The sequence below is a fragment of the Amia ocellicauda genome, chromosome 3 (assembly GCF_036373705.1).
Source record: "Amia ocellicauda isolate fAmiCal2 chromosome 3, fAmiCal2.hap1, whole genome shotgun sequence".
NCBI lineage: Eukaryota > Metazoa > Chordata > Actinopteri > Amiiformes > Amiidae > Amia > Amia ocellicauda.
The window spans coordinates 38,269,730-38,296,404 of record NC_089852.1 but is presented as its reverse complement, the minus strand read 5'-3'; the positions used below and the strand labels follow the sequence as shown (position 1 = coordinate 38,296,404).

General features: G+C 41.0%; 1 protein-coding gene across 2 annotated transcripts; it reads right to left on the bottom strand.

The window, feature by feature from the left end:
- Nucleotides 1-976: 976 nt before the first annotated feature.
- On the bottom strand, nucleotides 977-25,755 carry relt (RELT TNF receptor). Of its 2 annotated transcripts, XM_066699339.1 has the most exons (12): nucleotides 25,593-25,755; nucleotides 14,318-14,392; nucleotides 12,371-12,484; nucleotides 11,843-12,021; nucleotides 11,250-11,332; nucleotides 10,710-10,952; nucleotides 6,464-6,544; nucleotides 6,277-6,355; nucleotides 4,581-4,811; nucleotides 4,160-4,349; nucleotides 3,686-3,736; nucleotides 977-2,955 (listed from the first exon to the last, which is right to left on the bottom strand). In XM_066699339.1, exons 2-11 carry the CDS (start codon nucleotides 14,360-14,362, stop codon nucleotides 3,689-3,691), a joined length of 1,293 nt encoding a protein of 430 aa, XP_066555436.1. In that variant the 5' UTR covers nucleotides 14,363-14,392; nucleotides 25,593-25,755; the 3' UTR covers nucleotides 977-2,955; nucleotides 3,686-3,688. The 2 variants fall into 2 exon arrangements, with proteins under 2 accessions (XP_066555436.1, XP_066555437.1); XM_066699340.1 differs by lacking the exon at nucleotides 3,686-3,736.
- Nucleotides 25,756-26,675: the final 920 nt, after the last annotated feature.

The window sequence follows — 26,675 nt, the reverse complement described above, 5'->3', positions numbered from 1 at the left end:
ATCAGTCTGAACGGCAGGTTTTGCTTTCAAACACGAGCCCTGTAGTTCACATGGTGCAATTACTGTAATACTAAATTATTATTTTATCTACCCTTTCCCTGGACCTGCTGCAGATAACACAGCTGGTGTATTTGCATTAAAACTAGATATACCAACAATCTATTAAAAGATTGTGGTTATATCTAGTTTTAATGCAAACACACCGGCTGTGTTATCTGCAGCAGGTCCAGGGAAAGGTGACGTTGATCCTCCACTGAGGAAGCACAGAATCACTTCTATGATCAGAACTAATTGCTTATATAATCAACTGTCATCCCCCTGTCAGTTCAACTTTAGGGTTCATAGCACAGAAAGTTCATAACAAGTTTTGCATTATTGTCTTTTACCTGCAAGTGGTTATGCACTATTTGCATGATCTCTCGCTGTACTTTTCCTCCTGCCTGGCATGTAGTGAGTGCATCTGTGTATGACAGTTACAATTAAAAAAGCAGGTTCATTTTAATAGAACTAGCATTCAAAACCTGCTTTGGGCAGGAAAAAGCACTCTGACAGGCCAAAACCCAGCCTGTTCTCATAACCGGTTCACTGACGCAGATTTAATTACATTGACCCTAGTTCACCCTTTGGAAGTATGACTGGTTATACCGATTAATGCAATCAGGTGACATTTTATTTGTATATTATACTATATGTAAATTCTTCCTATTTTCAGTTTTATTACAAATACAATCTTAACTCAAGGCCCTGTAAGTCTATATAACTTCTAGAATTAGTGTGATTTTCTAACATTTTTAATTCTGTTCAAGCTCAAAGATTGACCGCACAGCTCGCCTCACACACGCACCAGTGTGTCAATATTCCTGGTTCTTGTGGTTTCCTGATGTAAATTGATATGCTTGTGTCTGGTTCTTGAATGCATTAATAACTCATTTTTAGGGAAAAGTCACCCTGGGAAGAACATAACTGCTACAACAGGTTTGTAAATAGATTCTTTATTTAAAGAATACAAATATCCAGCAAATGGAGTATAGTAAATTAAACCTACAAGGTTGGAGAGATGAGGTTTTAATCATAGACATTTCAGTTAATATTTAACAGATTAAAAACAAAAAATGTCCAATCAATAAATACAAAAACAATACAGAAACAAATTTACAAAAGTAGCATTTAAACCATACAAAATTTTAAATGTAAACTTTTAACAAAAAACAAACTAAACAATGAAGTGGCTTTCTACTCCTTTAAAGTAAATCCTAAGAAACATCCAAGGTAGGGACTGTGCCTGACAGGAACAGAGGAGACAAGACCGGATGTCGATAACAATAGGACACTTTTACTGTACGTTTCCAATTCCAGTAAAACCCGCTGAAGTGAAAGAAACTCGTGTGCCAGGAAATGGGTCTTGTGTGTGTGAAGCAAGAAAACGTCCGAATACTGCAGTGTGCATCCTGACGGCTCCGCCAGGTAACAGCGTGCAAGACGTTACTTGACATGTCTCTCCTGGTTTGTGGTTAAATAGAAAGCTCCATTCCAACCGCAGGTATGTACTGAGAGGGTGGTTATTATAAAGACAAGTGGCATCAACAATAGTTTTCTGTTCTTGTTATGAACCCTACATCTGAATATGCATCGTATCTGTCAGCTAGCATGGTGGTAGGTTTGGGGATGAAAAAACTTTGCAGGCTGCACTGGATGTAATGAATCAAAAGTATAGTGACTACAGGCCATTGTCTTGGGTTTAGTTTTAAGTTTTAACTTAAAATCTCCCATAATTAATCTAGAAATACTTAAGTTTTATTTTTCCTCCCCAGTTCTTTTACTGTTGAAGATTTACAAGTGCACTTGTTTTCAAATACTGTACCTTTAACATTTCAGTTTTTTATGGACTAATTCAATGGTAAACAACTTGAGAGCTCAGGGGGAATGGAAACCAGTAAACAGTACATGTGTAACAGCAAGATGTTAATTAAGGACTGGGGTAAAATCACAGCATTTCCAATCGCAAAAGACCAATCTTAGCACTGCAACTGCAAAAAAAAAAAAAAACTTGGGCAAAACTAGTGCTCACAAAATCTTGGATAGTAATAGTGTTTTTGATGCAGTGGAAAGATTTAAATTCCACCTTTTGTATCTCTGGATAGGATGTGCAAAATAAATATTTACATTTGGTTTGCAGATGCATATAGCACAGCTGTCTGAAGCCGTGTAAAAAAGTTTAACCTCAGTCTTGGGCATGGAGGTCACCCTGCCTTCTAAATGCCCGAGTCCAGACCTGAATAGCGATTTTAACTCTCAGAGCAGCGGGAGTGGTTCCTCTCAGCTGGCCTTCATGATTATTTGTAGGTTTAAGATTTAATCCTTTACTCTATCACCACATTCTTCACTTGATCTCTAATTATTAAAACATTTTAGTCTACAAGGTGCAATTAGATTCAGAATGATCCACAAACCTGGTTAGAGCCTGAATTCAGTCAAAAGAAAGTATTAAATGAAGATACTTGTCTCCTCCCCCCCAATTTGTTCTACAACGCTTTTCTTAAACTCTGTTATAGATCTCAGTCTTGAACATTGTTTCAATTATGTTTTAGTACCAGGTCTGGCAAGCATGCAAGATCTGCGTGTAGTGTATTTCCTACACAGTGTAGACCACTATGAACTAGAGAAAGCTCCTGTCGATACAGTGCCTTGTCGTGAAGTGATGAGGAAGCACAACCACGGAAGAACAGTTTGTTCCTTAGCTTTTGCTTCATGGTTAGAAATGTAGTCTACTCAAATGATAATTAAAACAATGTACTGTGGCGGCAGGCTGCTGCTCAGCCCCCTCCTACACAGAGTCCAGTATGGTCCTCACGGCGTGCCTTCCTGCCCCCCCTCCTCCACACTGCAGCTCCCCGGTCTTTGGCAGCGAGGCGCAGATCTGCACGTGTTCAAGTGCTGCTTCCATTAGCTGCTCACCTGTGAAGAGAAGAGCAGCTGAGTGACACGGCCTCCATCACCGCACCGCACCGCTGCTGTAGCAAGACTGGTGAGAGACATGCTTTGTGTTTTCATGTACACAGTACTGGCACTAAGCGGAGTGTGGCATCATCACATCTTTAATGAAATTACTTTTTCTGAGCTGGCATGAAACTGAGACATTTGCACCTGTTTATAATCATTACTGTTTAGGAACTGTGCCTGATGGGAACAATTTAGGATGGGGCAAATTAAGGATGAGTCAGACTTTTTTTTTTTTTTTTATAAGAACTAAATTCAATTGAGCTCAACATTCTTGTTCCAATGTGTCATTCAAATCAAGGTAAGTTACAATAGGGGATTCCAGAAAAATGAATTCCCGTTCTTTGCCTTGATCGGTACCGCTGAGGTAGTCAGTGTGCTGATCGTCTCACACTATTTCTCATTCTGCTTCAGCACAGCTGCAGTTCGTATTTCAGTCACGCACCACTACCTGCACCCACCCCTGTGGGTCTTTCCAGTGGCCCAGTCACTGCCGCACCCACAGCCGGCCTGCCTTTACACCTCCCCAAGCACAGAAGAAAAACCGAAAGCCCAAGCCCCAGTAGTATGAAAGCTGAGCTGCGCCCCAGCTGAAGGCTCAAGCTCCCGGGCTGTACGACAGGAGCAGCAGAGTTAAGAGAGAGCGGCGACACCCAACCATCACCAGATGATAAAGCTCTTCAGTTACCTTTTAAATTACAAGATTAGTTTCTCCCAGTCTTATGACAAATTTGCGGTCCTGAAATGAGGGGGAGAGTTCTGTATTATGAGGCTCACAACTGAATTCTATTTAGATAGCAGTGGGGGATAAACCTTTTTTAAATTGTATAAAAAAAAAAATATATATATATATATATACACACACACACACACACACACACCATTCAAGCTTTTGGAGGCTATTGAAAAACATACTAAAGTACTATTAATAAATAATGTGTAATAGTCTATTTGTATACTGCAAATACATAAACAGTAATGTGCCAGGAAAGAGGAAGTTCTTTACACTGAACAAAAACAATGAGCAGGAATCAGCTTTGTGATTCACTTTGACTTGTTACTTATGTGGAGTTGAGCCTGTTTTGCAAGCTGATTTTTTCCACCACGTCATGGTTTGCTTTACAGATGATGACGCTCCAGAGAGTTTAGTTCCAGTTCTCACCTCGAGCTTGCTGTCCCCGGGCTTCAGCCACTTGCTCTTGGGCCGGGCCGAGGACGAGCCACCCAGCAGGGACTTCTGGTCCGCGGGCTCGGTGTGCGTGGTGTCGATGGAGTCGGTGTCGCTCAGCTCCACGGCGTTGAGCTCTGTCAGGGGAGTGGACTTCAGCTCGGGGATCTGGGCCACCTGGAACCTGCCGTTGACATGGCGAACACAGGGTTAGGAACACTGGTCAGAGAACACAGTGGGACTCGAACCTGCGACCAGTACACCGGCTACTTTAGCTGAGCTTCCCACTAGAACATGACTGTTGGCTGAGAGAGTGTCATTTATCTCCCATAGAGAGATGCTTTCTGTGGGGCTGTAGTGTAACATGATTTGTTCACAGCTTGCCGTACGTCAGTGTGTGTGTGTCTACCCTCACCTGCCCACTGAGAGGATGGTGATCTCTCCAGGCCGGCTGCTTTTCGTTCCCACTTTGGTGGTCTTGCTGGTGTCCTTGGGCATGAGGATCTCAGGCCATTTCTTCTGGCTGCAGCGTGAGCAGCAGTTGCCCGAGCGCGGGGCCAGGCCGTTAATGGTGTGCAGATGATGCTGGTGTGGACACAGGCGGGGCAGGGACCTCAGCAGGGGCAGGTGGGGGAGATGAGGAAACCTGGAGGAGCGGAGCAGAGCAGTAGGGTTGCACATCAGCTTGGAAAATGACCGAACCATAGCGCAGTATAGCCTCGACCCCTTCAAGCATGCAAATTCCAGATTGGACGTTTAAGACTGCATGTAATCAGTTACATTCACTGGTTAAAATATGTTCAAAGAATAAAAAAAGATAGGAAATCTACTGTCCATTTTCCCCATTTAGATGCCTCAAATATGGCAGAGTGTTGGCTGTAATCTTGCAGGACTGGCGTCCTCATTTTCAGTGCTGACCTTGGTGGGAGGTGTCCGTCACTGAGCGCCAGCCTGCTGTGCCAAACCAGCTCTCTCTAGTTAACCTGTGACACGGCTTACGCTATTAAGAATTTACACACTGTTTTGGTGGAAAGCCAACGACAAAAAATATCCTATTACAGATCATATGCGCGGTAATTCTCGTTTAATTATATTTCCATATTGCGATCAGGGATTCCGTTTGTGATATTAGTCTCCGATTCCAAAAATAAAATCTCCACATAAATTTAATAGTTCTGTTTTATTGTATTGCATAAAAAGGGTTCAGATGCACTCTCATCTATTTGCTGCTGCAATATGAAGCACGCTATTGACCTTGTGCCAGTGCCAAGCAGGCCGTCATATTTTCCACGGCTGTCCTTCTGAACATGACACGGCACGGGGATAGAGTGCGCAAGAGACACGTGATACATGAGGCAGCTTCCACTTTGACCTCACTTTCACAAGCTGATGAACCCTTAATCTCCACCCCTCCAGAGGCCACAAACTACAGAGAGGAACCCTGCCAGGGGCCAGCTACTCCCTGCACTTAACTCAGTGTCTGAAAGAGCTCCTCCCTAACATTTGTCAGAGTCCTGACGTCTCAAATGGATCTGTGCCCACCCAGCTTCTCCAGAATCACACCTCTATGAATGAGAAACATGGCCAAAGGGCTTTCACGTTTCATCCACGCTGTGAGGATGAGGAATTGGACGAGAGCCCCAAGTCTTTAAAACATATTAAGGAAAAAAAAGTAGCTGAACCAGGTTTGAGGTCAGCATACAGCACAGCTCTGCGTTACACTATAGTCAAGGGAACTGTGAACCCCTCACAACTTTAATTATTTGTGCTTTATGCAGCTGTGACACAATCCTAAGTGTCTCCTTTCAGGCTCATGGAGGAGAAGAGGACACCAGTGCCTAAGGTAGATTAAACTTTTCCACTCAGACGGTTTCTTACTGCAGCGCTGGGGTGCATGACCGTCCTCCACTGTTATAGCTACCTGGTTTCCATGCCAATCTGTAACTCTAGCTCTGACTGAATACGGGCATTGGATGGCAGGTTCATTTTAAAGCAGAAATCCTCACACAGATAATAGAGAGACAACTATTCACACAGCTCTATATAGTCTACTGTACTTGAATTTCCAGGGAAAAGGTGTGCACAATGTATTCCCCAAAGTGGGATCTTACTTGACTGAAGTGGCTTTACTGATGGACATCTGCTTGCTCTCATATTCCTTCAGCAGTTCTTCTAAAGCAGCAGCGTTTTCTGAAAAACCAAGAACAAACAGCTTCTGTTTAACTCGTGATGCAAGGGAATCCGACTGAAGAACTGACTCTAAATGTGGGGTGAACTCCTCCCGGGCTTCAGCCGTACCTTTTTTCTCCGTTATGAGCCGAACCAGCACACTGATGGTGTCTTCATTGCCATCATCCACAATGTATGGGAAAGCATTCACTGTGGGAGACAGGTCAATACGCTTAATATACACCATAAACAGGACACAGTAGTCTGGAGTTCAGGGTGTTATTATGGGAACCAAACTACATGCTCAATCGCTGATAAATGAATTGGGACCTACACCTCTGTCTTCCTAAGGTCTGCAAAACAGAGAGCGGTGTGTGTCATGGAAAGCGGCCGTGTTGACACAGCCATCAGGGTCTGCTGTATTAGGACAGTCTCCATGACAACCAGCCTGTTCCCACAGCTGTGAGGGATGGGAGGAACTCTAACGGCCAAACAAGCCATGCGTCTTACTTACGCCTTATTAAATCTTTTTATAAGCAATCCAAAACGCAGATCATTTGTCATCTTTTTTTCATTTCAGAGTTTCAATTAAAACCTATTGTGTTTTTTCACATCGTTCTCATTAAATCAATATAGGTCTCCCGGCAACAGAAAGTGCAGCACTATAAATATCACAGGATGTGCAGAAAGCAATTACCTGAATATGTATGCAGCTGAACATTTTACACTCTCTCTGCTGGAAGAGACTGCTTCACTTCCAAAGCCTGACGCACACAATATAGACATAGTAGCATCTATATGTTCTATATATTCCTACATTACATGCTGGCTGAGGAGATTTCCTGCTTCTGTAACATCATCCTTTAGGATATGCATACTAGGTCACATAAGGCAGAAAACAGCTTTTTCCATTTGAAGTGAAAGCTTTAAAAAGCAGACTGTTTTAAGCTGTTGCCAAGCTCTTAGATAAAAGGTCTTCATTAATATTTAAAAGGTTGAATTTCAAGAACCAGCAACATTTCAAGAGGAGTGTGGTTATATAAGCAAACAAGCAATGCAGCAAGTGATAGCACTGCTAAAAACAGGTGCTGTGTAAACTGCCCTTCGCATTAACATTAATCTCGCACACAGAGAGAGATGCACGTTTTATATTTTGGTTTAATGCAAGACACACAAATGATAATTAACACTCTGAAAGCTTGCGGAGGATCAGGGGTAGAAGTGAAAGAGAGCCCAGGTCCCCCGACGCACTCTGCACTCACACAGATTGGTTACCCAGGCAGGTTGTAATGCTTATTATTGTTTTATAGCTTTAGGAGTCAGAAGGAAGACCACAGTGGATTAAAAGAGGCAGATAACAGAAGCACTAAAAGGGAGAGATGCTGACCAGATTCCTTTTAAATGCACTCTTTTCTATCATTCTGAGATGACTCGTGTTTTTACTCTTCAGTTTGATGAAGAGTCAGAGTTTCCCTGCACCCTTCTGCTGTCCCTTACTTAATAAATAATAACTCTGCAGTGTTGTTCAGTCAGGCCCCGACTGTGCTGCAGTGCCCCCACACCACGGCAGCTTGCAGACACTTTACAGACGCACCTGGACGGCCACAGTTGCTGCACACCTGGTACAGCAATCACTATGTCTGCAATAAAGCTATTGCCTTTTGCCTTGTTCACACATATAGAAGTATCTAATGCAATCTTGTTTGGGGGTACTGGGGTTTTACTTAATTTGTAAGTGCCGATATATTTTAATTGTGCTATTTTAAGTTCTATATTTAGCTGTATACTGGAAAAGGCAAATCAGTGCACTCAGGCAGCTTATAGTTTCACCGCAGTCATCTGATCTAGGCTGCACAAGAAGGCTCAGCTGTACAGAAACGCCACAACAATGAGCTCCTGCATTCATCACATACACTGCTCTGTGTCCAAACCCTGCCCGGCCGCAGTGTGGGATGTGGTTCTCCAGTTCCCTCGAGGGTCATTCCCAAGCAGCTCTGGGATTCATTCATTAGAAACGGATTCTGCCCGTCTGTCATTCACACATGACTAAAGTGACCAGGAAGGATCTTTCCTTGTGCCAACCCCCCTCCCGTGTGACTGTGAGATGTGTAAAACGCTACACTGAGATCTCACAGGGATTAATTAAAGATGAGGCAATCATTTATCACCTTTGAAATCATACACAAAGCAATACTGCACCTCCGCCTTACTGCCTGAGCAAGGTCTGTCTGTGAGGTCGGCCCCAGCATGACTAACTCTATTCACTACAACTACACTAAGACCCGTGACTAACAGAATACAAGTACGTTTGTATTTAAAAAAAGAAAATCCTTCTCAATAATATTCTGTTTTCCTTATTGTATTTTATCTGTTAACTTACAATTACATGTTTGAACATCAGACCGCATTACTAGGATTGTATCAAAATGTAATTAGCCTTGTTGGTGGACATTTTGAGGACTTGGCGCCTGTGAGTGCAGTTCATTGTTCCCCCGCAGTGAATGAGACTGCTATTGTAATGATTCAGATGTGCCGTGCATGTATGGGATTTTTACAACCATCCAATTAAGTCCACACACTACAGATACTGTGTCCACCCCAGGGTAAGCGCACAATATAGCTGCATTCTGCTGGCAGTCATCCTGGTACTTCACAGTACAGGTGTGTGGTCTAACAGCTGACACAGAAAACGCTTTACTCAGCAGGCCTCTCCTGCAGCCGACTCCAAGCTCAAAGCCTCGGTCACATGGCCGCTCTCCAGCTCTGCACTCCCCGGCGGTTTCATAAAGCAACCCGTGTACAATTAGGAGTGCGATCAACCAGCCTGTGGCTGTTCAGTTGAAGATAACAGCAGTGTAGGCTGGGCAAATGCCCCAACGCTGACCCTCTTAGCTGGGTCACTCTCTCTTCAGACAGATAATTGAAAAACGTACAAAGAATTCGATTAAAAGAATAATGAGGACACAAAACGGTAACAACAACAACACAATTTCCTCCTCAGTTGAAGCCACGCCATAGCTACATTTCATTGTGTCCCACTCTCAATGCTTTAGGTGTGCCAGGCTATTATGTACTTAGGCCTTTGTGCTTCTCAAAGGAAAATCAAATCACATGTTGGGCTGGTCATTTATTCATCATGCTATGCCTCAGTTGTTGCTCTGATGGAATAAAACATGCCCTAAGCCACCTTACAACATGCCCGCTGCCATTTCCTGGGGAAGTGTCACAATGGCTGTGTTGTCAATGTAAGCCACAGCCCGGGTGAATAAGCGCCGCTCTACTTCATGAGACCCTGTCTGAACATCCCCTCATACACACTACAATGACAAGCCTTACAAATACATTTTCAAAATATTACATCTGATAAAGAGTTAAAGTATTATGTACTCAGTTAAGTCATGTTTCAGGTCTGTTTGGTGAACCTTTCATTATTAAATACAAAACATTGTTTGTGTTTTTATTTCTCAATGGAGTTGAAGGCTATGCACTGTATATTTCAAAGGAAACACTCTTTGAGCAAAGCATTCATTAGCATGGTAGGTAGTCGTAGCACTGCAGCAGTTGCATGACACACTGGAAGCAGAGAGAACAATTGATTTTCAAATGGAAAAATGCTGACCGTGCTAGTTCATTTGTGTTTGTAAGGTAGTTAACTTTAAATGTGGAAAAATGTGAAAAGCAACAGTACTGTGAATGTGCAGAGGAAAGTATGAGGAAACAAGTAGGCCTGGCACATAGAAACTCTGAAATGTCCTTTCCTTTTTCACCTGGTTCTTTTATTAGGTCTAGAGAGCAATGTTTTAAAGTTTTCAAGTCAATAGGATTCTTCCTTTTAAAAACAATACTGTGACATCAGTTTCTCATTCTTAGTATCCCATAACAAAAGCACTGTAAGCTCTGTAAGACACAATTTTACAGTCTAGTGTTGAACCTGCTGAACAGCCTGAGGCACCAGTGTTTAGAGCCCTGAACACCCTCTCCACAGAAAGCATGGAAAAAAGCTAGAATTACACAAACACCTTCTCAGCCACAGGCACCTGGATCAGTCAGGAATCTTACCTCTATCTTTTCACATCTCAATAATGTAAGTTTAAGTTAGCTCAGGAGAAAATGCTGCCTTATAATTCACAACGCAGCCAACTATTACCTTCCATTTATAGTGAAATTAATTAAGCGGTATAATTTTGTATATATACTTGCTGAACACTATAAGAGAGCTCTACAGGGGAACCCACCTATAATTGTTGCTCAACCCCTCTTGACTCCATTTCCAAACACTGCTCATAGAAGCCACCTGTATCTGATGCGGGTTTGAATGTGAACACCCCTCCTCCCCTAGTCTCCCGTCCCAAATCCTCAGCAGGCTTTCTCTTACCGTCCTTCTCTGGTGCTGGAGCTTCTTCATCTTTGCCATCCTTGTCCGCCATGCACTGGTAGCCCTTCTTCTTGAGGATGTTGCAGATGAGGATGCCCAGCAGTCCCATCACACAGAAGATGGGCACCAGGGCAAACACGGCATACTCCGTGGACTTCTCCTCGGGGTTCAGCGCGCTGGTGATGTTGGGCTGGGATTTCTTCACAGCACTCCTCAGCACCCGCTCTGTGGGCTTGGAGAATCCTACAAGGCCAATCAATTCCCACAGCACATAAATACACTACATTTATGGTCAAGCTTATAAAAAAACATGTAGCAGAAATTTTGACTTTCTTTTCCCCCACCCAAGAATTAAAAAAAATTCCTTCTGTTAATCTCAGATGTTTGGAAAGGGAAAATGAGAGAAAAGCCTGTTTTTACATGTACGCCCCTTAAAATAACATGTCCTATGATCTAGTCCCATTTAAGAGTGAATATGTAAGATCATAGCTGGGCAATAAGATGCACGATTGAATTAATTTGAATAAATAAAAGCCTCACCTTCACAGCCAGCAGTTCCTTTGGGGGTGGACTTGCAGCTCAAACAGGGGCTGGCAGCCAAAGACCCCTCACTGGAGTAGAACCTATAAACACCAAAAAAACATGGGTCACACTTGCCCCTTGGCCGAGAAGAATCTTCAAAGATCGTCACAAAACCAAAAGCCTCTCTGAAACAATCAGACCGACCCCTAGAAGCTTTCTGCACCAGTTTAACCAGCCTTACAATTTACCAGTTAATCCCCCAGATGTACAATTGTCTTGTAAATATAGCACACCAATTACCACACAGCCCGCAGCGTGCATATTTACCGTTCTGCCTCGCTGATTATTTGTGCAGTACAAGTTAATTGTATTCTCATATTTCCAGCTATAAAATAATGGTTGTGTATCATGAAAAGGGCAACTTTCTCCTCACCGTTACAACAACTGTTAGGTAAACTGAATGTACCTATATATATATATATATATAAAAAAAAATTACATTTAAAAACACATTTACTGCTGTGTAAAGACTATTCCATCACATCACTGATTGTAGGAAGCACGACATTTGTCCTTGCTTGCTCTATGGCAATAAAAACAAAGTGACTTACCCAGACAAGCACTCTCCACAGGCTGCATCCGTCTTGGATGTCCCGGGGCTGAAGAGCGAGCGATTCAGAGCGTCACACTGGCGGTGGGGTCTGCAGGGCTCTGTGTCCAGGCTGTCCGAGAAGGTGCCGGCGGGACAGTCTCTGCAGGTCACTCCCACGCCCTCCCCAGATCCGCAAGCCTATGAAAATAGCATTCCACAATTTGATTTGATTTTTAAAAACAAATAAGCTAAATCAACGTCCTATCCCATAAAAAGAAACGGTTAACCGTAACAGAATCTCAGAATGGAGCGATTTCAAATTTTGTCGCCAATAAACTAAACATCTGATTTAATCCTGATATATATAAACATCTAGAGCCGTATCCCTCTGTGTGGTCAGTGCTTATTCGTTTATTTACTTCTATTGGGTTTAAAGTTGAAGTCCCAAGCAGAACTGCGCAACCCTGACATCTTCAGACACAATTATTAGTTCATTGCAGGGACTGCGGAGTACTTCTGGTCTGAAGGAAAAGAGCCGTGATCTCACCTCGCCGGGCTCCTCTCCCTGGGGGCAGGCCGGACAGGGAACACACAACCCTTGGCTGTTCAGGAGCTCTCCTTTCCCACACTGCAGTGTCAGCGCTCCCCGCCAACTCAGCATCTGCAGAGGAAGCAGGGATTAACGCTGGTAATTCTCCATCCCCTACACTAGAGCCTCAGTCGAAATACAGAGGAAATGAGACAGGTTGAGTCCTGTTGAGTGCTTTGACGTTATTTATGCATTTATTTTCACAAGGGCCAAAAACTCTTTTGGTGCATGTTCTGTACTTTTGTACATTTACCACTTGCACCTCCAAAATAACACATTGTAAACTTGCATTAGTTCCCAACTTTCAAAATATGATAACTCATTAAGTTTGTCAGTGCACCACATTTTAAGATAAAAATGTTTACATTCCTAATTAAACTGCTAATGATTTATGTTAATCATCCAGCAAATGATTATAATTAAATTAGATTGGCTTCAATTGGTCTTTTGTCAGGGATTTGACAGTTTGCTATTAAATTGTCATTTATTAATACAATGCAAAGCTTTTCACACTCAGAATAGCATGACCTTGAGAGTCGTGAATTCTGTTTTTTGGGTACAGAGAGCTGAAGAAACCTCTCTGCGACACTTTGTTTCTCCTGCTTCAAGGGCAGGAGAGTGCAGGGTTGATTTATTAACCTGGACGTCCAGGGCCGGGAGAAGAGACTGAGACAGCACTGTCAGCAGCCTCCCTGCGGTTCCCAGAGCTGCCCTCAGGTCTGACCCGCACCTGCAGGCTCCTCTGGGACTCTCAGAGATGGACAGGGGCAGGGTGGTTATATAATTTTATTTCTAACAACCAAAAATACAATTTTCTTATTTTCTGTCAAGGTCTGTCCCACTGAAGGGTTATGTTTTCACAAGGGAACGGTCTAAAATCAGGTCGCTTCATGCACTAAGTATTGACCACCAATTGGAGTCTGAGGCTCCACATTTCCTGGGTGTCTGGAGCAGCACAAAGGGTCAAGTTAGGGTTACTTGTCTCCCAGCCTGAGAACAGAGCGCTTGTGAAAAGTCAAAGTCTTCCATGATGGCCCATGAAGAGTTGAAAGTTAGAAGACTCATATCTTGGGAGCCAAACCTATTTTTCCCCTCTAAAGTGATTTCTCATCAGATTCAATAATGTTTGTGTGTAAATATATCTAATTGAAAGATTATCAAAAGCTAGAAGTATTATACAACAGTGTGTGTCAGTTTTGTCCATTGCAGGCACATTTAAAAAACAGATTACTGAAAATTTTATGAAGAGATCTCCCTTGACAAAAACACAACTGATTTAATTAAATCAGAGCTTAAAAGGGGAATTGATTTCATGGCAATAAAAAGTTAAGAGTCATCAGATTGTGTCACTGGAGGCCTTATGCAGGAATGCGTTGTCACGTTCTCCCCACCGTGGGCAGCAGAGAAAACCACTGAGCTGCTGGCCGGCAAACAAGCCATGCTCCACAGATACGTGCCAATTGAGAGTGATAAACAAAAAGAAAATGAAAGAATAGATGAAAAGTATGACTAAACATTAAAAAATAGCCTTGAAATGTTTGTGGTTTGGATTGTTGAATTGTTTTGCGCTATAAACTTTAGAAGATATTCATGGAGGTGAAGCATGGAGATATAAAACCCTAAACAGACACCCTACTGATTGTTTTTATGCTGGTTTGTCTGTTTTTTGGGTTGTTTCCATGTCTTATGAAAAAAACACAAGAGGGAGATTGAGAAAACCTTCAAAACTTGCTTCACCTTGTGATTCACAGATATGCAGCAGACTGCTATCCCCTGCCCCAAGTGAACATTTCTTAACACATTAATCAACTCCAACTACATAGGTCGCCTTCAGTTCCAATTCATTGCATACCATACCAATCCATTCTGCACCATACCCCCCCACAATGCATGCAGAGTACTCACTGTAAGGAGAAGGAGAGGGGAACAGCAGAGGTGGCTCCTCGTCATCTTCAAGATGATCTTCTATGACCATATGATCTGGAAAACAAAGCAAGCGAGGATTCGTTAGCTTTCAGACAGAACTAATGACACACAGGAGCTCAGCAGCTCAGCAGGAGACGGAACATGAGAAGAGAATTTAAAACACGGTGACAAATAACAGAGAGCATCATCATTAGATCCCCCTCTACACAAAGTCGAGTACATAAATGATCAAAAATATAGGTTTAAAATGTATTTCATATAAAACTATACATTTGTGCATAAGCATCATTAAAACTGTGAATAAACTCACATCTTTGATGGCAGATCAAAAAAGCACCGTTCTCAACCGCCATGAGACGTTCAATAATATTTACAATTGTGTCCCAAGAGTAAAGGCAAACAGGGCTTTCATCACGGACAGGCATTAGCGATTGGTGTCAATGAAGAGAGTAAATATACTGGGATTAGCACGCGTTCATGGATTTAGTGGTTTTCTGTTTATTCGGTCATTTATTTTTAGATGTTACCCAGGCAAGGTCATAGAGGGACACTATATTACAGGTCCTTAAAATAGTGTCAGCTCTAAAAAAAGCACAGTGAATCAGAAGTGTGGCGTGTGTGATTAAGGATCTGTCCTATAGTGCAAACGTAGCCAAGGAGAGCCGCTGCTTGTGGTCCTATAGAGCCTTATTACTAATACTCCTGCCAATAACAGTTTCATCTGAATGAAACTGGTATAGCAGTCTTAGATGAAACATCCCTGCAGGCAGCCCAGGAAGGCTGACTTCAGACATATCCTTAAATGCAGGTATAGGTTCTCAAATTATACGTTTCTGAAGTTTTGTCAGGGCAAATAAATACAGCATTTCCTGAGTGTGCCTGCCGGGGTTTTACTTTCAGTGGGATGCTTTCAAACCTGAGCAATCCTTCTGAAAGACAACTTGTCATCCACCGAGTCAAAGTCAAAGAGCATTGGAGGTCAAACCCATGGAAAATATCCTTCAGGCAGTGATCAATGCATTTCCTTCCAAAAACATGTGCAACTTTAAGAATAAACAGTGGTGTGCTAGAAATGTATATTTAATTAGACTGATAATCAACTATAAATAAAAACTAAAATGTACGTATAAATGAAAAGAAAAAAGCTCTCTATATTAATCATAATATACTTAATACACAGTATTAATAATGTATCATATATAATGTATTATAAATGTAGGTTCTTTGCATAGAACCTTTGTTTAAATACTAGTGAAATTGTGTTCACACATACACATGCACACACATTATAAATGCATAAAGACCAAAGTTATTACTTAAATGCACAAAATCTTTTTCTTCTACTGCTTTATATAAAATGGAAAAACTGTCCATTCAATAGGCACCTGTGAATTAAAGGTCACATTGGATGACAACATGATACAATATTGAATACAAAATGTTTGAACTTTTCTCAAGATATATGACTACAACTAAGCTATCAATGAATGAATTAATGAAGTCTTTCCTTTGCTGAGAAATGGTAAAAATGCCTGCATTTTATGAAAAAGAGAAAGCAAGATTTTTATTTTTAATAAAATATGGACTTACCCCAGATCTCTAAGTTATGTCTCTGATGCCTTTGTTGGCAAGAGAAATATCTGCTGCTAGTCAGAGCAGAGTCAATCACAGTTCAGCGTAAGGAACTAAAATGTACCTGCCTGAGACCCAATTATCATCACTTATACTATCACCCTCACCAACATGCTCCACCCCTTCCACCAAGGTACTGCCCATCATCATCATCACAGTTTACCATTTACTTACACTAAAAGACAAATTAAAGTGACCAGAAAGATAATGAGAGTTGGCTTGCAGAACTTGTTGGTAAGGTCCTCTCCACTAATAACAGTCATCAGCGCACAGTGAGGTTCTACTTTGGTTTGCCTCCCTATATACATTCACACACGCAGTTTCGGCACTCAGCCAGGACCTTATAATCACTATTTTCCACAATAATCACTCGCAACAACAACTTAGAAAATCCTTGTTTGGTTATCCATCCTTAGAAAACATCACAGAAACCCTTGCTTTCTACCTGGGCACTCTGAGGTCTAACCAGATAACACTGTTCACCCAACACCAGTCTGGGATCCCTGAGGGTTACAATAATGGCAATCCCTTGCAGTTGAAGATTCAACAACATGTTTTTTATTTTTATTTTCAGCAGCAATAGTAACTTGTCATGTTGACCTCTACCAACAGGCTTGGTCATCAAAATCTAATTGGCAACACCTAGATAAATAACTGCTATTCATGGATCAATCAAAGTGTAGGGTCTTTAAATTTCCCCAAATATCCTCCACACTTTCTAAACAGTGTTAGCAATCAACTCTACTCTACGCTTGAGAGAAAACATATGAACTTCTCTCTCTGCACAGCTGAAGAAGTACAGCACACAAAAACCAATATCTTGCAAACTGGACTTAAAGGTCAACTCTAACTAATAACATATTTTCGTTTTTTTTCAAAACCGTTTTTTTTTTGGGGGCAAAATATAAACCTGTTCTATAGAGTAAATGATGGGGTATTTTAAAATAATATACAGCTTCCGTAATTTTAGGGAATGAGAAAATAAAAGCCCCTCGCTCAAACCACCACTTTAGAAAAACGAAGACCTGTCTTTCTGTGCAGTGTACAAAGCAAAGGCATGCATAGCGTGCTGAGGAAGTTTAAATTTAGCCCACGCAGGGAAAACTCCACTTCGTTAAAATCCTATAAAGCCCAAACACAATTTAATTACAGCTTTTAAGTTTTTTGGTGCTTTTTGAGCCCTATTTTGTGGTTTTTGGGGCACTTACAAAAAAAAAAAAAAAAAGACAATCAACTTAGCTGCAAACATAAAAAAAAAAAAAAAAAAACTATTTTGGGAAGAAAATTACTTTCACACAACAAATTATAAATGGTAGGTTGGGGGACAGCTCACAGAGAACTTTCACTGTCATTCTGCTCTGATCTGGGAGCTGGGATGGGCAGTTTAACTGTTCGCATTTCTAACATTGCTCCCATTTCACAAGATCAACAGGCCCTGGCAGAACAGCGAGGCCACGTGCTTTTACTATAAGCAAAGTCCTATTCATTGCTATACTAAGCCACTGAGGCCTTGCATATTTGTATCGTGAATGTCAGTACAGTTGGGGCACCCAAGGTTTTTCATCCAGGCGCACATTTCAGCCGTTGACCTTTAACTCTCTCCCTGCCATCGCAGGCTTATGTCATCTGGCTGTACATCACCAATCCACAGACACAACCAGAGGGGTCACCACAAAGCCAGGTCTGGAGCGTGGGGACAGGTCATGTCTTACAGTTTGATCTGCTGGGCTCTGTAGGAACGCCTGACACCAGTAAGTAATGTCTGATGGATTACAGTCAGACAACATTCACCACTAAAAACTCAACTATTTATTATGTATTCCTTAGCAGATGCCCTTATCCAGAACTACCAAAAGCAAAGAGAGGCGAGTGGAGAATCCCTGTAATCCATGCGGATCGATCTGACCACCTAAAGAAACACCCTTTAAATCTCAAGAAAATGATGAAAATAGGGTGTCAGTTCAAGAGAGGTATATATTTTACCAAAGCATGGGCATCTTTTACTGAATTTCAATTAGATCACTTACTTCAGAAGATTAATTTACTTTAAGACATGCAGTTGCACATAAATACATACATAAATACAGAGATCAAGCTAGCCGTCAGTATGATTTTCTGACCAAAACTGTTGCACAGGTGTTCTAAAAACTATACATGAACACATGCAATGAGTTCATAAGTTCATGGCATGGGGATATATATGTGAAATCATCAACCAATTTTGCTTAAACATACATTAGATTCATCCTTGAGAGCTCTAGTGTTGTGGAAAAGGGAATCTAGAGAAAAGCATTTGAGAATTTATTTTACTCACTGCAGTCACTGGAGGGAGAACCGAAACAAAGGGTAAATTGAAGACTACATAAAATGGATCCGATATGTATTCGACAGCTGGTGTGCAAAAGCTTACTGCAGGTTGGGTATGTTCACTGCAGTCTCAGTGTAGTCTTTGTTAAAAACAGGAAAAAAAGGCTCATCTATAAATGCCACACACACAGATGACGCCATCTCCATGTTCAGGGCCGTTTCCCCCTGTTTTTCTGAAGATGTGCTATTCATACTCACAGTAAAACACTGACACCCCGAGTAGTGTCACTGCACACGTAGGATGCTACGGTCACACATCTCCATTGAGGCAATCACAGCACTGTTTGTTCAAATGCAATGGCACAGGCAACAGCAGCTCCCCACCAACACAAAACAAGGCCTGTCTGTGGTTACACCTCCGCTACATAGCACAAACGAGTTAGTACATTTGCACTGTCAATAAAGAAACGAGTCACAATCAGGCATTGTTGAGGATCGGTCAGGGCTAATTTCAATATGTATTAGAGGACACTGGTATTTCTATATTTAGAATTCAGAATGTCTATATTAAGTGTTCATGAAGGTCCAGCATTCATTATTGTTTCCATTCGTTTATGCCTTTTTAACTTCCAACTTAAAGTAATCTTAAACACTCCCAATTAATTTCTAATTTCTCTCTTATGATGAGAGAGAGAACGTCGAGATTTCACACTGCACAGAGAGCAATAATACCATTTTGCATTCCAGGTGTACATACCTCTTTTCATTCAGTGTATCCACCAACCTCAACTGGACAACCACCAGGAACACCGTTTTAAAATACTGGCAGTGGGATGCCATCTAAAAGAAAATAACATGGACTCCAGACACTAGCAAAGAAACAAATGAAGCTAAATGTCCAATCCAGTGGAAACAATGTATCAGGTTGCTTATATAATATATATATATGTAAAAAAAACACTATAAAACCTATCCTGAAAAATGTATCCCTGCAAAAACTCTGAGAACATACATCCCGCCTTTCTTTTCACCTGCTCCTCTACAACTCGTATGACTTTTCTCCTCTTGCCTGTTGTTGCTTCTGCTTTTCTCTCCCACTCATATTTAAAGTCCCCCTTTCTAAAATTACAGATCCTGCATGTTTCTTAAAGTTTGCACTCTTGTGCTTAAGGCAACAGCAGGCTATTTGCCATAGAGACAAGAAAGCCGCAGAAAATTAACATCTGAAAAACAATAAAAAGGTTGAGGGTTGTGGCAACTTGTAAATACGTTCTATTATAATTTATGATTCAGTGGAAAGTGTTCCATAAAATGATTAAATAAGTCAAAACAGCCAGGCTCATTCGCAGAGGAGTTCCCTGTCTTTACCAGCCTGTTTTTGGGACAGTAATTGCAAGGTGCTGCTGAACACCCAGTCTTTGTTATGATGCAAGAAAATGACAAAGACCCACCAAGGTTATGATGTGTGTGTTTTTTTTTTTTTTACACCTCTAGTTTATAAGCTGGTTTAAGACTTACTCGGAAAACACGACTGAATGTGGTGTACAATTATGTGACTGCCAGCGAGATCCAATGCTGGTTGACAGACTAACGTCTGAGACCTTGGAGTCTTTGGTGTCAGGTGTGTTTGTGGCAAATAAAGCTTCGGTATTGAGAGGGCGGAGCGTAATGGGAATTCTAGGTAAGTTCCATATAAGATACTGACTAGACGTGTGTAAGGAGATACCAAAGGAAGGATGTGAAGGGGTTTATCTTTCAGCAGGGGGATTGGTGTGGTGTCATGACGGTGTCTAAGACAGTATCTAGTGGAAGACCACTAACATGTCACTGAACGGCTTGTGACATGGCTTATTACTGCAGCTATATATATATGCTTAAATCCAGAGTCCTATTTTAAGGACTAGGCATCTTTCATGAGATGCTCCCCTGAATGAATCTACTTTTACCCAATCATGGCACAGAAAATCACTTCAGTATGATGGTATATTGATAATCTGAGTCAGAACTGTTGAAAAACCTGGAGTTCTCAACAAGAGGAAGTTTTGATCACTTCCACCACAGATTATTTTTTAACAAGATCTCTTTTAACAAAAAATAAGTCTTAAATTAAATTAAAGAATCCTACACGATAATCAGATGGAACATCAATTTTTTTGAGAACAACTGAGCACTCGTGATTCTCCAGGATGAGTTCTGCAAGCATTAATATGACTATTCATTCTGAAAAGAAGGAATTCATTCATTTCTAAGTTAGGATGGGTGGAAGAAAAGCTCAGCTGTTTGTTTGGTGGGTTCTGTAAATTTTTGCTGATGCAGGAAATGAGTGAACATTGGAATAACACACTGAGGTGCAGGACCAATGCTGGAGCCAGACCCTCCATGGGCAGGACCCTTCTACAGGATGACCTTGTTACCCATTGCCTGTAATTTCGCTCTGCAAGAATTTTTTAATTATGAGCTTGTTGCTGTAATGAATGGCCATTGGTTACTATGATCAGTGTGATCTGACCATTTAGAACTAAAAGAAATTCAAAATTCTAATTCTTGGCAGGAGGAGCACTTCCTGTCACATGCCAGCCCTGCATTCGCTCACATTTGTTACAGACCAATCCCAATGAGTATCTCAACCATAATTATGACTCTTGCAAATTTGAAAATTTGCCAATACTATTTCTGGCCCTGAGGTTTACATTAAAACTTAAACTTTTTGCTTAATGTTCAGGACCACATGAATCCAGAACTATATAGTACATAAAAAGAGACTGTGACAAGTCCCCCATCCCAAATACCACAACTGCATATAGCCTGAAGGGATAGGCAACATAGAATTGGAAATATAATAGCTTAGTTTGGCTTGCATCATAATCCCAAAAAAGAATGAAAGACTTTGAGAAATGAGTGGTCTTTTAAACCCTTGGAATTCTCTCAGATACAACCATTTACTCAAGAGACCACCTTAAACATTTAGGATGCAGCACTTTTATATAAGAATAGAATCCATAAATAATATAAGTAGGCTATACATTAAAATGCATCATCTCTGTATAAATACACAGAACTTTGTGTTTTTTCTGAAATCTCAAGCAATGAAAAGAGGGTCTGAAAGGTTTACAGCTTGGGGGAATCACCCAAATATCAATTTCACTGATTCACTATGTTTTTTTTCTTAATCTTCCCAAAAAGTTAAAAAGAAATCTCCCATGTGCTCTTTAGTAGTGTAATGTGATGTGATGCTGCAGTCTCCAGTCAGCAGAGAGAAGGGAGGGTTTTGGTCTATACCCTGGGGGGATGCGCTGCCAGAGGGGAACAGATTGTAATTAAGTCATCAATCTGCCTGTCAGCATCAGCCCTTTGGAAACACCACCCTTCCCATTTCTGTGGCACTATGGTTTTGACAAGGGACCACTTCCAATGAAAGACGAGATTCCCTGCCAAGCATATTCCACTTGTGGTACAATTAAAATCCTTAAAACTCTGGGGCCAAGCAACTAAGTAATTAAATAAAAAGTATGATTCACCTCACATGACCTACTGTATCTCTGCCTGAAAAAGGATATTGTGATGTGCACAGATGAACCTCTCGTTTTCTGTATTTCAGAAGAATTCCACTCAGAACAAACTATTTAAGCTGAACAATAAACATGAAATAACAATAAGTAAGTTTAAAACATAATAAAATAAAACACTACATTATTTACGTCACATATTTCTATATCATACAAATTTGACCTTCCAAACACGGACATGTATGTTGTGTAAACTGAACAATAATCAGATTTGACGGTTTAATTTATAGGTTCATTTTCCCCAAAAGTTACTTTCATAATATTCAATACATTATACGTTAGCGAGTCTTGCAATAATGCAATTGATTTCATTTAAACTAGGTATTCCATAAACATATCTGTCTTTTTATTCTCTTTTAAAAGCACTTCATGATTTCATTTTACTTCTATCAGGTAGGCAAAACACCTTTAAACACCAAACTACCCAGCTGGTTTCAGACCACATAGTGAATTCAAACCAACTCATCTTGTTAAGTATAGGGGAGAGACGGAAAAGTCTTAATGTGATACTATTAAAAAAAGAAAAACATTCACTTCATACAAAAATGTACAAAATGCAAGCCTTTCTTTTCTGCAACATGAAATATTTTTTGCCAACTTGGACGGCTACCAAATCTCAGTCCTGTACATAATTGTTACTTTGTTTAATCTTTCTATTTCTGCATTTTGAACAAAACAACCACTGCATAATAACATATTATATGAGCCTAAAATCGATATACGTTGTCTCTTGTTGTGGGAAGTTAACATTTAAAAAAGCAAGGTATCATTTTTAAATATGTGTACTTCAGAGAAAGGGCTGGATGTTATCGCATGAATCACAACATGCATTACAGAAAGGCAAAAGCACACGCCACCGGTATTTACTGTACATGTTCACAACAAAATAGTTAACAATAGATATTTACAACACAAACGTGTTATTCTTTGTGAGCAGTATTTAGGAAACCACTTTTTTCCGCAGACCTCAATGACAGAGAAGTGTCTGTTTTTCTGTGAAATTATTACACAGCAGACTGAACAAGCCTAAAGGATGTCCGCAAGGAAACATTACCACTTCCCATAGTGTACATGTTGTGTTGGCCTAACTGTCCTGCTTCACTGTTTCACAAGGACCTTCAGGGGAAAGACAGAGGAGTCAATAAGGTAATATGGTGGGGAGGCACCTCAAAAGTCTTTCCTTATGCCAAAGCACAGTGCAAAATGGGTTTAGGCTGTTGCACGAGGTGGGAAATATTCATATCACTATGGTGATGTACTGAGATTCAATTCAATGACTAATGATTCACAGGAATGCTGTCCTGTTGGCCATTCCCAATCCAAGTATGCCTTTTGATAGGTACTGACACACCCTGACATCAGGTTGAAGCAAAGTTCATGGGTATCACCAATGAAAGAATGACACCAGAGCAGTATGGATAAACTGAGCAATGTGGAACTGATTTTCCTGGCGAAGAAAAAGTCATGACCCAGCAAAAAGTTGCAGGATGCAGGAGACATCATTATACAGATCTGAGGAAAAGAATAAGCTTGAACCCATGTAAACAGATTACTCCCAGGTAAAGTCTGCATTGATGATATTTAAACAGTGACAATACAATGTTTCAATTTAAGAAAACATGTTTGATTTAATTTTAAGTCTGCTATTCTTCAAACGCATGGGAAGAATTCCAAATGTCACATTAGACAATACTGATTAAATCTAATTCCACACAAAATGCTAATGAAACATAAAATATGTCCTGGCACAGAGCCTGCACTGCGGAGTTAAAATTAGAAGCCTTGAGGCTTGAAGCTTAGGTTTAGTCTGGCACCCACATGAATATAAATCACCTCCACCTTTGCATGGGGGGTTGTGTGTCACTGCATTATCCACTCCTGCTGCTGTCCGTTTCTGTCTGACAACTCTCTGAACTGTATTACACCACAGCACACTGTTTATATGTATTCTCTAAACAAATAATGCCTACAAAGTGTAGCAAAAACTAAACGTGCAGTTATTTAAACAATGCACAGATCTGTGGAAAGCCTATTTCTATCTGTACAGTACAAACCTAAAAAAACAGATAAAACTAACTGGTACATAGTGACAAATGAAGCGATAACTTGTTGGAAGCCAATTGCATGCAAGTTTTTTTTTGTTTTTTTTTTTGTAACAGTTAACGATACCGAATGGGTTAATTAACATAACTGTGCATTCACACTCAATTGTCCCTAAGTGAGCGGTGATCAACATCCTGTAAACGGATGACAGACAATATCCTAACCGTTTGAGGTCTCAAAAAATAAAAAATAAAACGTTTTAAAGGACATCCAGAGCAATCCCACAAGAGGACGCAAAAAGACGGACACAAGTTACCCTTCAGGCTGGAGATAGCAGAATAGCTATCCATACACACAGCGCTGGTGACAGTTGCTAATCCTGTGCGGTGGGCACTGCAATAGTTTTCCTCATGTCAGATACTTGCAATGCACGATCATTTATCCCCAAAACATACTGCAGCCTTTGCAACGAGACAAACTGGAGCATATTCAGTAAACCGGGAAAGGGTTAGACATTTGACACCCTATATATAAGACACGGGGATCCGATCTTTGGAAAAACGGGTTGTGAAAGTACTGAATAAGCCTGAGCTGGACTGATTTGACTCGGCAGCACCGCATTTCTATTTATGTCTCCATTTTTCCATCGGTCATTGTCACAGCAGCGCACTGGCGTGGAGTAACACTGACAGCTGACGTCCTGGCGCAGCACAGACGCGCTTGCTTTGGAAAATAACCGGTTTTACACTCGGGTTAATGGTAATAATGTAACAACGCACGCAATACTGTACCAGTTTCTGAAACCTAACATGTCATGAGGTTTCTGTTTTTGTCTTTAATAATTATATATATTGCTACTACATAATAAATGATAATAATACTCGCTTTTAATCAAAATGTCACACGTAAAAGAAACATTGAAATCAATTCCAAAATGCCTAACCGTGAGTGCCTAAAGAAACCACGTCAGCTACATTGCCTCAATGCTCCGGCCGCGTTCCAGTAGCGCAGATGTCCGCAGTTCTGCGCGGCTCCACCAATGGGATTAGTAGGATTCCGCAGATCTGCGGGAATCTGCGCTACACTAACGCGACCAGATCCTGTAGCTGCAGTGCTGGTTTGGTTGCAAACGCAGCCGCACAGAGAGCCGGTGATGCGGAGACACTTTCCTGCCGGCTGCGAAAGTGCAATTTGTTTCCAGCACGGTGTGATTAGATGTGGGTAACCTATGCTGAGTAAGTGATAACAGAAAAACCTCCCTGTGTCTCCTTGAATACACACGTAAAACACCACCATTGAAATGATAACCGCCGACCACCGCAGGGCAGCGGCACAGGATGTGGTCGCTGTCTGTCTGTCTGTTATTATTATTATAAGTTATCTTGCTGTTTTCTAACACATATGTAGATATACAATGACCATGAGTGGTTTAGGTTATACAAATAACCACAATGAAGGTTTCTTTACAATGTTCTCAGCTTAAGTTCAAGAACAAGGAGGACATCCCAAGACGTCACAATAACTACATCAAACTAAATCGTTTATCTCCATTAACTCATTAATAAAGTTTTCTTTGAACTGCGGCCGTCTCTGTAGCCCATTTCATCACGGCATGCTTCAATTGTCGCTCTCTAAATCTAGAGGCGTGTAAAGAAATAGTAGGTGTCTGTTTCAAATTAGTATTAACAACACAAAAAAGCGCTTACCTGTTTAGAAGAAATACTTTTTAAAAATAACTAATGGTCTATAACCATGTTTTGTAGATATAAATATGAGTTCTGTGGTAATAAAACACCGGTAGGAAGGACCCCGGCGAGCAGCTCTCTTTGTCGTCCACAATTCAAACAGTGCAGCCCCGGTCCGCTCCGCGCTGCGACGTCACCACCTGCAACCCGAGCAGCTGTCCCCCTGCCTCGTACAGTATAGGTCGCCTTCTTGTTGCGCAGATTTCCGCAGATCTGCAGAAACCCGCGATCCCATTGGTGGAGCCGCGCAGAACTGCGGAAGTCTGCGCTCCACGAACGAGACCTCTGCGTTACTCACTCACGCCGTCATCCGGCGCAGGATGCGTCTGTCGGGACGTCCGTCTGTCGGGACACGTGTGAGAGCAACGCAAACTCAGACATGTGCTCGGTTCCGTACAGTACATGAGTCAATCAAGAAGAAACACATACTTTTACATTCATAACATTTTACCAAGTCTGATGCAAGTACTGTCAGAAAAAGATTTGAAGGTGACCTAGACAAAAACAATGCTTACGGAATTCATATAGATAGGCTAGAAAAAGGGCAAGATAGTAATGTATTTGATTTTAACATTGATAGTAATACTGTAGAATGTATGGATTTACACGTTTTTAAAAACCTTTAAATATTCATCACTGTGTGTACAGCCTATATATATAGTTCATCTTTATTTTTCCTTATATTGTGTAATCAGCAGTGGATAAAAATATCAGTTTGTTGATAAGTCTAATTACTGTTGTTAGTAAATTATTCTGCACAAATCAAATCTATTCTACAAGTTTAATAATCTAGTGAGGTCTTGTATACAGGATATTAATATGACATTGCAGTTATTACCACTGTCACATTCCGGAAATATTCAGATTTCAAAGGATTAAACTGGAAGGATTATGGTTCCTTTAAAAATAAGGAAGTTGAAGTTTAATCTTTCTCTGAACCATGACTTAAATTATCTGATGTACGATGCTGAAACAAGTGTCCTTGTCCCCAATTTCCTCTTGTATTTTGTTTCTGTACTGAACAATTGAAGATTGAACTGCAGC

Coding starts and splice junctions, on each gene's coding strand:
- relt (XM_066699339.1), bottom strand. CDS start 14,362: ATGACGAGGAGCCACCTCTGCTGTTCCCCTCTCCTTCTCCTTACA. Junction 12,022..12,370: donor AGGGAGAGGAGCCCGGCGAG/GTGAGATCACGG, acceptor CTATTTTCATAG/GCTTGCGGATCTGGGGAGGG. Junction 6,356..6,463: donor GCTCATAACGGAGAAAAAAG/GTACGGCTGAAG, acceptor TTGGTTTTTCAG/AAAACGCTGCTGCTTTAGAA.